The following is a 14,410-nucleotide window of genomic DNA, read 5'->3' as shown; positions in this document are numbered from 1 at the left end:
GCTCACGAAGAGACTAATGTCCAGGAAGAGACTGATGCTCATGAAGAGACTCATGTCCAAGAAGAGACTGATGTCCAAGAAGAGACTCATGTCCAAGAAGAGACCCATGCCTACGAAGAGACTCATATCTACGAAGAGGCCGATGTCCAAGAAGAGGCTGATGCCCATCAAAATATCGATGCCCAAGAAAATGCCGAGGTCCAAGAAGAGGTTGATGTCCAAGACAATGCCAATGTCCGAGGAGAGACTCATACCCACGAAGAGACTGATACCCACGAAGAGATTAATTCCTCCTCCGAGATCGATGTCCAGGGAAAGGCGGATGCTCACGAAAAAGCCGATGTTCAAGAAGAGACTCATGCTCAAGAAGGCATTGAGGCCCAAGAAAACATCCATAATCAAGAACAATCCCGCACTTCTGAGTACGTTCACACTCAAGACGACACCCACACTCATAAGGGCCTTCACTCTCAAGAGCACATTCACGGCCAAGAAGACACCCGCTCTCAAGAGCAAGTCTACTCTCGAGACAAAGTCGACACTCAAGAAGACACCCACTCTCAAGAGCAAGCCCAAACTCAAGAGCAGGCCCACACTAGAGAGGACCATCACGCTCAAGAAGACACCAACTCTCAAGAGCAAGCCTACATTCATGAGAACATTCACGCCCAAGAAGACAGCCAGTCTCAAGAGCAAATTCACACTCAAGAGCAAAACTTCCCAAAAGACAATGGTGGTTCTGAAGATCCGGCCCGTCTAAATCTTGCGCTTTCTGTCAAGGATACAGGCCAGGGCACAGTTAACAAAGCTGGACGTACCTACAAAGAATGGATCAACGACTTCACCTTCCCGTCGATCAAACTGGAGCATTTCAAGTTCCCAAGCCTGGACAACAAGGTCCCAGACCATGACATTTACAGCGACGATGAACCTCTGAGACAAAGCCACAGACGTCTGCAAGACCTCACGGCTGTGGACGACCATGATAAGAATCGAACGAGCGTCGCCTACATCACCCTCGTTACGGACGCAAGTTATCTGCCAGGTGTTGTCGCTCTGAACCACAGCATCCGAAAATACGGCGGCAAGAAATCATTCATCGTGCTCTATACAAGCAACCTCTCCAGAGATGCCCTCATCGCACTCCAGGCCATAGAGCAGCAGAACTGTTCTGGCAACAAGATGAAGCTCTACCACATCCAGCCGCTCTTGCCTCCGGACAAGCACGAAATCAAGCTGGCCGACGCTCGTTTTGCAGATACTTGGACCAAGTTAAAAGTCTTTGAACCGCTGGTCTTCGATAGGTACCACACCATGCTGTACCTGGACGCCGACATGCTCGTCACCTGCGGCACCAACATTGACGACATCTTCGAATATGCCAAGGACCTCCCAAAATACTGCATCGCTGCGGTCCACGACTGCAAGTGTGGCATCATCAACCCTCCTGGCTTGCACACCCTGAACTGCAAGGAGAATTGCGTCCTCAGCCTGCAGGACCCGTCATCAGGCAGCAAGGCCACCATCATTGCTGGACCAGGAGGTCGTAAGGGTCCCATATCTATGGGGCCTGTCTCCTCGTTCAACAGTGGCCTCTTCCTCTTCCACCCCTCATGGATGCTGTGGGAATCGATCAACGAGTACTTCTACGCCTCGAGCAAGCTTGGCGAGTACTCGTTCCCCGACCAGGACTTCCTGGTCACCTTCTTCCAAGGTCGATTCGCAAGCATTCCATGGGGGTGGAACGCTGTCAAGACCATGGCGTACCGCCATGAGGGGCTTTGGGCCCCAGACCAAGTCAAGATTGTCCACTATATAGTGGACAAGCCCTGGGCGAAGGCCACCCACCGGGGCGACAAGGAGGTGGGCTTTTCCGGCAAGGATGGCCCCCTCCATGCCGCCTGGTGGGAGGCATTCGAAGAGTGGAAGGAGGAGATGGAGAGGAGAGGTCTCAGCGGCCTCGTCCTGCTGGTGGGGGGTCACTGCGGTGACAGGGACGGAAAGCGTCGTTTTTAGGGGGGTTGCGTTGTTTTCTTTTTGCTTTTTCTTTTTCTTTTTCTTTTGTACATAAGGCATGGCGGAGAGCTGGTCTCTCCGCCGCCAGCAGCTTCGGCTGCGCCATTTGGCGCAAAAACAGATGAATTGGACCGAAACACAGTCTCAGTGAGCCATATGTTGTAAGCCGTTGTACCCTGATTGACTTGGTGAAATTTAAGCCAAATCAAGGCCAACTCTGCTTACTGCCGCGCTGACTGCGCTATTAAGCGTAGAATCAAGTAAAATAGACTACAGTATAGGGGAAGCGAGCTGTGTATTGTCTAAGTGACCTAGTAAAAAACTTGTACTAAAACTAAGGCTAACTCTGCCTACAGTAGTTACGACTACGCTATTAGGCGCAAAATCGAAAGAAATAGGCTAGAGTATAGGGGAAGCGAGCTGTATATTGTCTAAGTAACTTAGTAAAAAGATCTATACCAAAATCAAGGCTAACTCTGCCTTCAGCAGCATCAACTACGCTATCAAGCGCAGAATCAAGTAAAATAGACTAGAGTACAGTGTTATCGAGCAAAGTTTCGGTCTGGGCAGGAACCTTCTATACGTATACATATATATATATATAGTAGAACTAGTAGATAGCTTTAGAAACAACAGACATTGCCCCCCTACTGGCTTCATCCCGCCTGTTCTCTGGTGGACGCTGTGGGAACCCGTCTCTGCTTCTTAATCCTTCTAATCCTCCTAACCCCCTTGCCTTCCCCTTGTCTTCTCTAGTAGACGCTGTAGGAAACTATATTACAAAAGACACCAGGCAGTTCTGCAAGATCAACGGGGGCGTCGCGACCAGTTAGGATAGTCGAAAAGGCTAATAACATCCTCTAGAAAACGATAATAAAGTCGGTAGCTACGTTAATAGAAGCTGACTTGAGAGGATTCGTCGAATCTTATCTAAACTAGGACCTTAACCTAAGCAATCGTACGAAGGTCGAAGGATATCAACTCTAGATATATTCAGTACCTTGGCTACTCCCCAGCCGAAAATTGCGTATAGTTACAAGCCAATCGAACAATGGTACTCGAAGCTACGAGACCTCTTCAAGCAGCCACTGCAGGAGGCCTTGCACAACCTGATTCGGTGCAAATACACATTGGCCGACGCCCGGGAATAGTTACAAGCCTTCAGACATGCAACCAACGGAATGGGCCTTGCCGACACCATCCAAGCAAGACCTTCCCCCTACTCGGCTTTATCCCGCCTGTTTTCTGGTGGACGCTGTGGGAACCCGTCTCTGCTTTCTGCGCCCTGCGATATTTTCTGTGCTCCCGAAAGAAAGACAGATCAGTCGAGACATAATCTGTTTGATCTCGAGAGAGAGAACCCTATACCTTACTTAGCGGTCTCGTCTGGTCGATAGAGTAGCTGATCTTGGGCTCGACCTCCGAGTATTTGGCTTGTGCTACGCTTCTGGTATTGAGAACTACCCAGTCAGACAATCTCATGTCTTGTCAGAGGGAGGTAGAGTTTGTATGTGTGAAAGATCCCGATTCCAGTTGACCATACACATTTTCCCACTAACTTCTTCTTCCTCTTCCTCCTCTTCCCTCCTCCATTGAAGTGGGCACGATGTTAGCACCGGCTTGCTAATGGTCTCTTGCAGTCCGTCTGAGAGTCTAGCACTAGTACGTGCTGATCATGTCGATCATATGCCACCGTGCTACTGGGGAGCAGAAAAGAAGAGAAAGTGACTTATCGGTCTGGTGGCGAAGAGGCATGGCGTGGCCTTTCGAATGTCTGGGTAGACTTCCCGTTGCACGATTTGCTTCGAAGGTACTGAACGCCCAGCTTCTAGTATCTATCTCCAGGGCCACTATGGTTATGCATGACTTAAGATTTCTCGGGCTGTGCTGAGAGTATCCTGGGACCAATCGCCCGAGCTGGTGTCTGTCTGTCCGATCGTCATCCTCATTGGCAACTTCAATAAAGTGGTGGGCTTTTCCTCCGACAATTTGAGCCGAAGTGAAGTCAAGACAGCGTCTATGACAGCACCTTTCCTCTGCAATACCCATGGTCTCAGCCCGCAACATATTCCATCCTTCAGCCTCATTGTGGCAGCTCAGCAAACGCACTGAGAGCAAACATCAAGCCAAACGATAGCTTGAAAGCCACATTATCCTGCACTGCGCTTCTTACATCGACACCTTTGACATATCTTCCTATCGTCTTGTAGGGCACCAAATGTATCCCATAGCTTTCCGCAGTCTGTACACCCGCAATCAAAAGCCCAATGATCAGCACCAAACTCTTGGAGAAAGTAGACACGGCGAGTCCCGCGACCAGACCTGACAAATAGCTCAACCATCAGCATTGCCCTTTCGATTCTTTCATTCATCCCTTGCCCGTATGGTATTGTTCCCTTCTTACCTATGATACTCCCCGCACTCAATTGTCTCACACTCCTCACATTGAACCTCCCATTCCTCACAACGGGGACCTGCGCGTCATTCTGATACTGATTGATGGACCAGTCTGAGGCGCTGATCGAAGCGGGGCTAGAATCGAGGCGAATGGGTTGGCGATAGAGGAATCGAGATTGTGCTACGCAGAGTCCTGCGGCGCCAAAAGCTGCTGCTCCGCCAAAGATGAGAGGGGTGCGAAGGGAGTGGTTGAAGAGGCCGGGAGTGAATCGGAAGGCCATTGTCGTGTGTATGTCCTATTTCTAGGACAGATAGGTGGAAAATTTGAAGGAGAGGTGTGTGGATGTGGAAGGGAGGAGGTTTGGGATAGGAAAAACTTGTTATTCACTTACCGCGATGTCTGGTCACTTGAGAGGAAAGAGGAAGGAAGGACGGGAGTCAAGGACAGCCAATGATGACGTCGCCATGGACGTTTTGTAGTCGACTTAGTAAGCGAATTGCTGCCCCCTGTCTATCAAAATATATTAGCTTCACTTCGTGTCTGATAAGACAAGTACATTAAGTGTCATCATATCGTACTTGACGAGCACTAATAATGCGAATTTAATAAAAACATGACTCTTTGATCTAGAGAACGGCCACTCGTATAATGAGATACGCATGTCTTCCCAGGCTGAAAGCAGCATAAGGCTCTGTAGGGACGTCTGCTCGAAAAAGATGACAATATTGTGTGTATCAAGGCACAGGTTGGCAGCATGACCCTTGTAGCGAATAGGAGGATGATTGCTTCTCGAATGGCGATAGATGCTTTTGCTGCCCATTGCCAGGTGAACAGATCACTTCCGTCTAGCCAAAGACTTTCCGAAATCGTACAGTCTGTAACGCTCGTATCATCTAGACTTTCGTCGTCAGATCCGAGGAGAGCAATCGGGTGCCACAGCCTCTGTATACACGTTGCATATAAGCTGCAGAGAGCTAAGATACCGCGCAATAACCACGAAGTTTCCTGGCTCCAGAGATGGACCTGATATCAAGCAGATCTGGGCGTGGAGCTCGGAGGCAGAGCATGCCTCCTGTCTTCAAAACACCAGAAAGACATTCTTGTACAGGAAATAAGGCATTTTAAAAGATGCCTCGTATCGGTCCAAACAAGCGTGGGAGAGATAATCATGATGGCTGCACGGAAACGCAAAGGACGAGAAGAGTCGGGAAGGAGGATGCCAGCCAAGGAGTCTCTTGTTCGAGGTATAAGAGCATTATGACCGCAGAGGTTGGAGCTAGATGCATGATGGAGCTGGTACGTTCATCGCGTGTCTTGTCCAGATTGTCGATGTGATCAGAAAGTGGAGCAACTGGAGGGCTGGCGAGATGGCGAGATGGCGTTCTCATGGTAACTGAAGCAAGCAAACACTGGAATTCCCGGGACTCATCCATGCAACTTGCAGCAAGCCAGAACTCCGCGACTCATTATACACTCAGACATCGCTTGCACACAAACCCATCTCCTCAAATAATGATGTACGACCACCGATTCGGCATCGCCGCAGTGGCCGTGCTCGCCTCGCCTCTCGCCATCATTTCCGTCCTCATCGTCCTTGTTGGTCAGTACTCCATCGTCTTGCCACTACACGCGCAACCCCACTCACACGTAGTCTAGTCATCGCTACCGCATTCATCCTTCTCGGCCACATTGGAACTCTTCTGGCTAGCGTCTTGAACGTCGTCCTACCAATTCCAGGCTTAATCGCCTACTTCCACGCGCTCTCATCGCCGAAATCTCTCCTCGTTCCCTGCGCGCTTATCGGAGCCGCATGCGTGGTCCAATTCTACGGCGGATCGTACTTCAACAACTACAACAATCTTTTTGACTTCACCTTCCCAGATTGGGACTGGAACGTCTGGACCACCAAAATCAAGAAGGAAGAGGAGGACAAAGATCTCGTAGTCGAAGCCGAAGAGGAAACCCACAAAGACCCGAACAAAGATCCAGCCACCGACCATCCACAGCAGCAGCAGCAGCAGCAGCAGCATCAGCCAAGTCCATATCTGAACGAAAATCTCAATCCGTACATTCGACGCGTACCCCGCCACGCGCTCTTGGGGCGGACTCCCGGAGCCGAACCTGAATTCCCCTACCAGCCGCGAACTCCTTGCTCTTCTTCTGCTGCCGCTTCTTTTGCTACTGCGCGATGCTCTACGTTCCCAGGTTCGAGTCGGACGCAGCATTTGCACCAGCAGCGACAGCCACTCGCGCCGCGATGGTAGGTAGGAGCTTGTGGGACCTGCTGTTGGAGAGACCGGCATGTTCGGCCGTGGCGGAAGCAGGTCGGTGCGGACAGCAGCGGGGGAATGAGACAGTCTCAAACGGGGGGAGGGGTGGTGGGGGAGGGAGAGAGAGAGGAGCAGCGACGAGTAGTCAGTTGTAGAAGGGCGAAGCAATGCCTTGAAGACGGCGAGGCGTTAGCCCCCAGAGAATACCTACGTACGTAGAAGAGAGGTAGTCTATACGTGTATACATAAGGTATATCTATATCTATGTCTAATGCGGCCAACAATCTTCTAAGTATCATCATCATCATGATCAGGATCCCTTCGACTCCTTCCCATAATCCCTCCATTCCCCCTTCCCTTTCTCTATCATTTCCCACTCTTACCCACCCTGATATACGTCCTTCCCTCCCTCCTAGGTAAGGTAGGCATCGACCTTAACCCCAATGCCAAATCCCATTTCCACCCCAGTCTCATCCCCCCTTTCCCTCAATACTTCCCCGTCTCCCTCTCTGCCAAAGCCCAAAACCCCCAAACAAATAGCCCAATAGTCACCAAAGCGACAATCACACAAGTCACAATCCAAGGATTCTTCGCACGCTGCTTGAACGTATGACAGACGTTCTTCCACAGACTTTGCAGCTGTCGCTCTCGACGCTGAAAAGGGTCCACTGTGACGACTGTCGCCAGCGGTTGCTTAGAGGGTTGCGTGGTAGTTTTATCCGGCGAGGGGAGAGAAGGAGGAGGGAGAGGATGAAAGGGAGGAAGAGGCAATGTGGGATGATGGGAAGGGCCGATCAGTGGCTTGCTTGGGTTCTCTGTATCGGGAGGAGATTCGTCGTTGTAGGCGATCTGATTGGGGCGATGAACACGACGAGGACGAGACAGACGGGGAAGATTGGCGATGTTGGAAAGTTCGTGGTGATGGTGCTCCATTGGCCCAGATGTAGTGACAGGAGAAGGAGGTGGAGAAGGAGTAGGAGAAGGATGTTCAGGTCGACATTCCGGAAAGCCAGCACAATTTCTCCTGCGACATAATCCATGTCGCAGAGTAGGAGGATATGTTTTGTCGTGGGCATCTGAGATATGCTGTAGGACATCTCTGACGGCATTGAATCGAGTACCGCAGCAGCGGAAGCCATGCCGCTTGATGTGTTTATACCATCGCATGGCATTTGGCTTCATATGGCGGTGCGGATTTGATGATGGTAGCTCCATATTTCATTGGCAGTGCGGGTGTTATGATGAGGACAGGAGGCGAGAGAAGACCGGAATAGAAGAGGGCAGTGCTGTTTTCATCTCTGTGATTCGAAAGTGCAGCCCGGAAGATGGAGATACTTTCGAATCTATGGGACTCTTTATGGGGCCCGGTTGGCAGCGGAAGCGCAAATGAGGGCCTGAATTCCAGGAGCACAATGTAGACGGACAGACTGCCCCTGACTTTCAATCAGCAAACTTGTCATCAGCACCTAGCATTGAGTCAGCACAATGTGGTTCTTAGCTTCCAATCAGTATGAGCTGTCAGGCTAGTAGATGCAATGTATAACATCCATGAATCCATGAACCCATTCATTCACAAAACCGTTACCATACCTAGGTACCTGCTGTGACCACTAGATTGCGTTGCCACGTGCAGTACCAAGGTAACGCGTCAGTACTTCGCCGAAAGGTACCTCCTACGGTACCTACCTTACCTGACCTACTCCTGCAGAAGAGCGTACGAAATGCCAGAGGTAGGCAGCAAGCGAGCGAGCGCCCTTACCATGTACTTCGTTGTCCCTGCCACCCCTTGACCTGTACGGAGGTCCCATAAATGCTCTCTCATCTCTCTCATTTCTCCCTCTCCCTCTCTCTCTCTCTCTCTCGCATCCTCTCATCCTCTCATACTTCTCGGTATCTGGTGTGATCAATCGATTGTGACTCACCGGTGACTTGTAACCATCAATTCAACTGCGATACCGGTCCAACACCCGCATCCCACAGCAACGTCGAATCACAAGATGCAGATGCTCTACTTCAGCGAAGTCTAGCTCTCGGTGCCAGAACCTTCCCATGCAACCCATCTCCCATCAGCAGCAGCTCGCCTGGCAACCCATTTCTCATCAGCAGCACCTCTTCAGGCAAACTATCTCCCATCAGCAGCACATCCCCAGTCAACTAACTTCCCGTCAGCAGTACATCCCCAGCCAACCAATCTCTTGACAGCACACCTCCCCAGGCAACTATCTCTCATCAGCGCGCCGCAACCGATCTCCCACCTTCAGCAGTATATCCGGGCAATCAATCGCTCATCAGCAGCACCTCTCCGCCCACCAATATACCATCAGCAGCATCTCTTCGGGCAAGTCATCCCCCATGAGCAGCAGAAACACTACGAGAAGAGGCCGCCACACCACGTCCTACTGTGCGCTGTACTCTGGATAGAGAGAGTGCTCGACTGACCAAAATGGCCGTCCGACGCACTAACGCCACCTCTACTCTCACTGGCGGCGGCAGGACTGACGAGCTGGAAAGCCATCGTAGGCTTCAGTCTTCGCCGCATGAATTCTCCGCCGCCAGCATACAGAGTGCAAGCCCGTTCCGGTGAGCGCCCCCATCACCATACGTTGACCCACCGGAATACTCGCAAGCCGAATCTCATTCCAGGTGTCGGCGGCCACGTAATTTCTCCATGGGATGGTGGGACACGGTAATCGATCATGATCCTAATATGGAACTGGCGTTGGGCTTCGTACCAGACGTGACAGCTGGAGCGAGAGACATGTGGGGACTGGAAGAGCAGATTGCTCCGGATTCTTCCTCGTCCTTATCAGGTTCTCTGGGTCTCTTCCGCTGCTCATGCCGCTGGCGGCCAGGATGTAGGAGCCGGACAAATTGGTTGATGAAGTGGGGATGCTGCTTTACGGAATTGGTGCGGGTGATTATCTTCGTCGCACTTGTTATCCTGTCAGGAAAGGACGTCAAGATGCCACCCGCAGGAAACACTTGTTAAAGGACCTGCAGGCGGATCTGCCAGGATAGATGTCGTACGGCCGGGTGCCTTGGAGCGTCCCTGTTGGTGCATATAGAATAGTGCAACTCATATGCAATCGTAGATTTGTCGACATATTGCCCATCAAATTAGTCATGGTATTCCAGGTACTGCCAAGCCATGTTGACCTGGCTGCTACGCGGTGAAGTGCATATGTTCCAGGACAACAGGCTGCTACCATCTAGGAGGTAGGAGGTAAGAGGTATGGCGACAGAGATGAAGTTGCATGTTGGATGTTAAGTTACGCAAGAGAGAGTGGCGTCATTGGTGTTTGATGTGAGAGTGAATTTGATTCATGCGACAGTCTAGACCAACGCGTCGATCCCTGCCGTCGATCTCTATTCTAATGAAACTAACCAACTTAAGCTTCATTTGTTTGGCCTACCTCCCTCCTCCTACCCTTCCCTTATGATCTCCTCCTGAACAACTTCTCTGGAACCCGACACGTCCGTCCGTCTGTCCAACGCAATTGCTACTGTATAATCATAATCATGGACGCCCTCCACAAATTCGCTGGCGTCAGCGAAGCCCAACGCTCCGACGCCGCCTCTCCGCCTCCTCCAGCAGCAGCAGTACCAGCCTCAGCCTCAGCATTATCCATCCCTCCTCCCGTACCGCCCAAAGACGACGCGCGCAGCATCAAAAGCTCCAAGAGCAGTCGACGCGCTTCCATCCCCCTCAACAGGCGGAAATCCCAAAAGTCCATCCGATCTGGCATATCAGCCAACTCGTCCATACGCAGCAAAAACAGACTCCCCACCGACAGTAGAGGAAACATCCCGCCCACCCCCAAGATTCCCAAGAGCGAGCGTAATCAGTATGGAGATCTAGCACCTCAAGCTGTCACGGGCGGACCGGGTAGTACCCACAGCTCGCGCCGGCGTGCAGAGGGACAAGCGAGCAGCACATTCGAAGGAGAAGGCGAAGATGGAGAAGGTGAAGGCGAAGGCGGAGAAGATGAAAGCGACTTTGAATGGGGTCCTCAACATCCTTGTTTCCCTCACCCTAATCCTCATTGCGAGCCCGATACCCGCGAAGCACAAGAAACGAGAGTCATACGCGTCAAACGAGATTACCTCATCGCGGGAGACTTGTACCCTCAATACGCAAACCTCTATCCAGAGATTCTCGATCCTTTGGTCACAGACGACGAGTTTCGCATTGTCATTGGGCGGCTCAATGAGATAATGGAACAAGCTTTCAGTCCGGATACGGTTCGCGCATGGGTCGACGCGATATTGGGCATCGCGACGGGATATTTCTGGGAAGATTTGGGATTCACGGGTGTGAGGTCTGGGGAGAAGGAAATGGAAGGGTATATTTATCAATGGAACCAAGAACGAGAGAAGGAAGGGAGAGATGTCAGACTCGTACAGCCGCGGACGACGGGATTCATGACGTTGGATTTCGTGGTGCCAGATCCAGGAATTGATATCGCTGTGGAAGAGAATACCGACAATGCTGTTGCTGGTGATGGTGTTGGTGATGGTGAAGGAGAAGGAGGAGGAGCAGATGCGACTCTCATCGGGACGGACTCCACTCCTACTGCTGCTACTTCTACTGCTACTCCTGCTGCTCCTGCGCTGTCTTCAGAACGGACCTAGTATGTCTATCGAAGAGTACGAAAATCTGGCACATGGTATACCATTCGGTGGTACGTATACCTATCGTGAATGATGATGGAAAACTTTTCAAAAGGGAGGGTTGATGACCGGTTCACCATATGGCGGAGCTGTTATTTCTGCACTGGCGTTTTTTATTTTCTCTTTTTGCTGTTATGAAGAGCGAACGATACCACAAGGGTTGGGAGAGAGACAGAGAGACAGAGAGATGGGGAGACATTTCCCCGTCTTCGTACTCCTTTTTTTCGGATGACAAGAGGACAAATTACACGATACGACAGGATAGGATAGTGACGTCCATGCATGCATGCAGTAATTGTACGATGATGAAAGATACATACCCACCTCAGGTTAGGTACCTGGTAGTTGCTTAATGCTAGTGGATACCTAGGTAGATTCGGCTTACCGAATCGATCTTGTCGTAGCCGACCGATCCACTTCCACGTCCATCCCAGGTAGCACCATCTCAACCCACTCCACTCCATTCTAACCTCTCCGCCAGAGTCTCCATGGCCATCTCTGCACCACCAGCTCGACTCAGTCCTCGAATGGCCGCCACCAAAATGCTCAAACTCTCATTGAATTGATTCAACAGAGTTTTAACACTTTCCGCTCGTGTGGTTCTTGCCAAGAGCTCACTCAACTCCAGAATACCAGTGATTGTATCTCGCACAGGTTCAAGATTCGCTGGCAGAAGCAGATTCGTCTGTAATCTTCGATCATAGTCTTGCCAGATCGCAATCATAGCATCAATATCGGTGGCGTTGAGCATCAGTTCAAGCGTCTCTTGATGTATCGTTCTAGCAGTGGAGGTGATGAAGAAATGTATGATTTCTGTGAACCAGAGGAGTTTCTGCCTCAACGATACATGTGGAGCAGAGCGTTGTGGTCCTGAGCGGAGAGAGAAGAAGTTCTTCGTAAGCAGACTTCCGGCGTAATGAACTTGCAACAAGAATGCGAAGACCTTGGCGTGCGTTGACGAAGTACTGCAGCCCGTGATGTTTTGTATGGGCCAGGGAAATTTGTACTCCAGGCTGAAAGTGTCGAGGGCGCGAGTCGTTGATGGAGCTGTGTGTCCAGTGGGAGTATGGATTTGAATGCAATCGGCGTCAACTTCTTCGCAGGTACCAAGCGTGTTTCGTGCGAGTTCAGCCAGCATGAACTGGTCGTTCCAGGCTTTCGACTCGCCTTTCGCAATGACTCGTGTCTCGACGGCACTGGCAAAGTCTTGGAACAAAACCCCGTCTGCCGAGAAGAACACGTTGGGCAAGGCTGCCATTGTCCGAGACAGGTAGTTTTCGTGCCAAAGACTGTTGAGAAGTTGTGGAGTGCAATCGTTTCCGATGCGTGTGATCCAGGATTGCAACTCTTCGTCTAGTAGCTGAGGAAAAAGCAGGAGGCTGTGTTGAGCCAGCTGATGCTGCATTGATTCGAAGTTCGGCAGATCTGTATCTTGCAGGGTCGACGCATCATCCGAACTTGGCTGCAAAAGACGGAAGAAAGCTCGACTTTTACCCAAGGCGAAGAGCTTGCTGGTGTTCGCGGCAAGGCAATTGGGTACGAGAATGCTGCCATCGACTGCGCAATTCTCTGCATACTTCTGTCGCCAGATGTGGCCCAGGGCACAGTCCTTTTCCACGACTACCACTAGTGAAATCTCATGATTGTTGAATTCCGTTCTTCCAAACATAGTCCATGCTGCGATTGGTCTCAAATAGCCTCGCAGTGCAGCACAGAAGACCCTGACAATCGGTAAGAAAGACGCTGTAGCTCCTGACACTTGCGCGAGGCAAGCTTCGTCGTACAAAGTGTCAAGCATGACCAGCTGTTGAGCCTGACCTGTAGAGAGTGCCACCACTTGGACTATTGATGACAGATGTACGAGCGGAACTGCTGAAGCGTGCGCCTCTGTGGCAACATCAACAATGCTGACGACAGTCTTAGGGTGCGGTTCTATGTAGCGCCGTTGCATAGCGACAAGCCCATCATCAAAAACCTTGAGCAGTTTCTGTAGCTCGGCCTGAACAGCACGCATGTACAGGAGACTCTGCGAGCTTCTGATCCACATCCGCAGGTAGTTTAGTGCAGAAGCGAGCTTGACACAGCTGGTGACCACATCGTTGACAGAGGTGGTGCTCGTCGTTGCCAGTTCCATCCTCCTTGACATTGTCACTCGGCCAGTGGAGCTGTCGCGGGAGAAGAGATTCGTAGGCAGACCATGTAGCATCAGCAACATCTCGCGTACGAGCGTGAGCTCCGACAAGCTGCAAGTTCCCGAGTCTTCCTTCCAGTTCTGCAGGGTTTCGTGGACAGGTGAAGTTATGCTCATATCCGGTTGGGAGAGGTGAAGTCTTGCTATCGCGCTGAGGTCTTCGTGCACAGAAGTAGCACTCGTCGAGACCGTGGGCTCAGAATCGAGCTCGGAATCAGAGGAGTTGTCAGCACTCGAGTGGTAGCCACGATCAACATCGTCCCAGACTCCAGGTTCATCGAGTGGATCATCAGCCACAATCTCCTCCCAAGTCAGCTGAGGTCTTGTGTTCTGATCATCTTCTGGGACTACCACATGGCTCAGAATGGTCTTCGAGGCTGGACAATCCGAGAGGTCCAAGAACAGCGAGAGCAGTTCAGGCGTCCATTTCGAGCTTGAAGGCAGCTCTTCGAGACGTTCTTGCAAGGCGTCTGCCAAGTCATCACGGTTTAGCACAGCCAACTTCTCCGTGATTCCATTCAGTCTTGCCTTGACGGCGAACTGGTTGGTCCGGGCATGACTCTTGTCTCGCAGACCTCTTACAGCCTGGCTTTTCAATGCGCGATAGCCGGCATCTCTAGCTGTCTGGCCCGTAAGTGCAGTGACAAGGCCGTCGGTGAGCTTGTCTAGTAGTGCTGCATGTGCCATGGCTGGGGAGCGACATTGTGTATACCATAAGGTGAGGGTGTTTGTGGTCAGAGTTGTCAGAATGGCACGAAGTAGGTCGACGCGTGCCAGCGTGGTGTATGTGTACGGTATACCATATCATAAAAGGGAAAATAAATCCCAGGGAGGTAAGAGCAGAGCGGAGCCAAGTCCGTCTTC

At 51.2% G+C, this 14,410-nt stretch overlaps 7 protein-coding genes across 7 annotated transcripts; 4 read left to right on the top strand and 3 right to left on the bottom strand.

The window, feature by feature from the left end:
* Positions 1-1,005: 1,005 nt before the first annotated feature.
* On the top strand, positions 1,006-1,926 carry SEPMUDRAFT_13130 (glycosyltransferase family 8 protein; the record flags this gene model as incomplete). Its single annotated transcript, XM_016902409.1, has 1 exon — positions 1,006-1,926. A coding segment is annotated over one exon (921 nt), but the record flags the coding sequence as incomplete, so codon positions are not given.
* Positions 1,927-3,802: 1,876 nt separating this feature from the next.
* On the bottom strand, positions 3,803-4,784 carry SEPMUDRAFT_149588 (uncharacterized protein). Its single transcript, XM_016905647.1, has 2 exons — positions 4,421-4,784; positions 3,803-4,338 (listed from the first exon to the last, which is right to left on the bottom strand). The coding sequence occupies exons 1-2, from the start codon at positions 4,692-4,694 to the stop codon at positions 4,100-4,102; spliced, it is 513 nt and encodes a 170-aa protein (XP_016759787.1). The 5' UTR covers positions 4,695-4,784; the 3' UTR covers positions 3,803-4,099.
* Positions 4,785-5,926: 1,142 nt separating this feature from the next.
* On the top strand, positions 5,927-6,678 carry SEPMUDRAFT_117644 (uncharacterized protein; the record flags this gene model as incomplete). Its single annotated transcript, XM_016901356.1, has 2 exons — positions 5,927-6,014; positions 6,071-6,678. The coding sequence occupies 2 exons, from the start codon at positions 5,927-5,929 to the stop codon at positions 6,676-6,678; spliced, it is 696 nt and encodes a 231-aa protein (XP_016759786.1).
* Positions 6,679-7,170: 492 nt separating this feature from the next.
* SEPMUDRAFT_117643 (uncharacterized protein) lies at positions 7,171-7,899 on the bottom strand (the record flags this gene model as incomplete). Its single annotated transcript, XM_016901355.1, has 1 exon — positions 7,171-7,899. The coding sequence occupies one exon, from the start codon at positions 7,897-7,899 to the stop codon at positions 7,171-7,173; it is 729 nt and encodes a 242-aa protein (XP_016759785.1).
* A 741-nt stretch (positions 7,900-8,640) lies between these two features.
* On the top strand, positions 8,641-9,915 carry SEPMUDRAFT_133676 (uncharacterized protein). Its single transcript, XM_016902574.1, has 2 exons — positions 8,641-9,264; positions 9,328-9,915. Exons 1-2 carry the CDS (start codon positions 9,128-9,130, stop codon positions 9,671-9,673), a joined length of 483 nt encoding a protein of 160 aa, XP_016759784.1. The 5' UTR covers positions 8,641-9,127; the 3' UTR covers positions 9,674-9,915.
* Positions 9,916-10,162: 247 nt separating this feature from the next.
* SEPMUDRAFT_149587 (uncharacterized protein) lies at positions 10,163-11,674 on the top strand. The gene has a single exon (XM_016905646.1). The coding sequence runs from the start codon at positions 10,204-10,206 to the stop codon at positions 11,314-11,316; it is 1,113 nt and encodes a 370-aa protein (XP_016759783.1). The 5' UTR covers positions 10,163-10,203; the 3' UTR covers positions 11,317-11,674.
* Positions 11,647-14,233, bottom strand: SEPMUDRAFT_66804 (uncharacterized protein; the record flags this gene model as incomplete). The annotated part of the gene is made up of 1 exon (XM_016909765.1): positions 11,647-14,233. One exon carries the CDS (start codon positions 14,231-14,233, stop codon positions 11,801-11,803), a length of 2,433 nt encoding a protein of 810 aa, XP_016759782.1. The 3' UTR covers positions 11,647-11,800.
* Between the last annotated feature and the right edge of the window lie 177 nt (positions 14,234-14,410).

The sequence above is a fragment of the Sphaerulina musiva genome (assembly GCF_000320565.1).
Source record: "Sphaerulina musiva SO2202 unplaced genomic scaffold SEPMUscaffold_6, whole genome shotgun sequence".
Classification (NCBI taxonomy): domain Eukaryota; kingdom Fungi; phylum Ascomycota; class Dothideomycetes; order Mycosphaerellales; family Mycosphaerellaceae; genus Sphaerulina; species Sphaerulina musiva.
The sequence above is the reverse complement of the archived record's forward strand: the minus strand, read 5'-3'. Positions and strand labels throughout refer to the sequence as shown.

What these genes read in the sequence shown, in the direction of transcription:
- SEPMUDRAFT_149588 (XM_016905647.1), bottom strand. Translation starts at nt 4,694, where the DNA reads ATGGCCTTCCGATTCACTCCCGGCCTCTTCAACCACTCCCTTCGCACC. An exon ending in GAGTGCGGGGAGTATCATAG is followed by an intron (nt 4,339 to 4,420) that starts GTAAGAAGGGAA and finishes GCTATTTGTCAG; the next exon opens with GTCTGGTCGCGGGACTCGCC.
- SEPMUDRAFT_133676 (XM_016902574.1), top strand. Translation starts at nt 9,128, where the DNA reads ATGGCCGTCCGACGCACTAACGCCACCTCTACTCTCACTGGCGGCGGC. An exon ending in CAGAGTGCAAGCCCGTTCCG is followed by an intron (nt 9,265 to 9,327) that starts GTGAGCGCCCCC and finishes ATCTCATTCCAG; the next exon opens with GTGTCGGCGGCCACGTAATT.
- SEPMUDRAFT_149587 (XM_016905646.1), top strand. Translation starts at nt 10,204, where the DNA reads ATGGACGCCCTCCACAAATTCGCTGGCGTCAGCGAAGCCCAACGCTCC.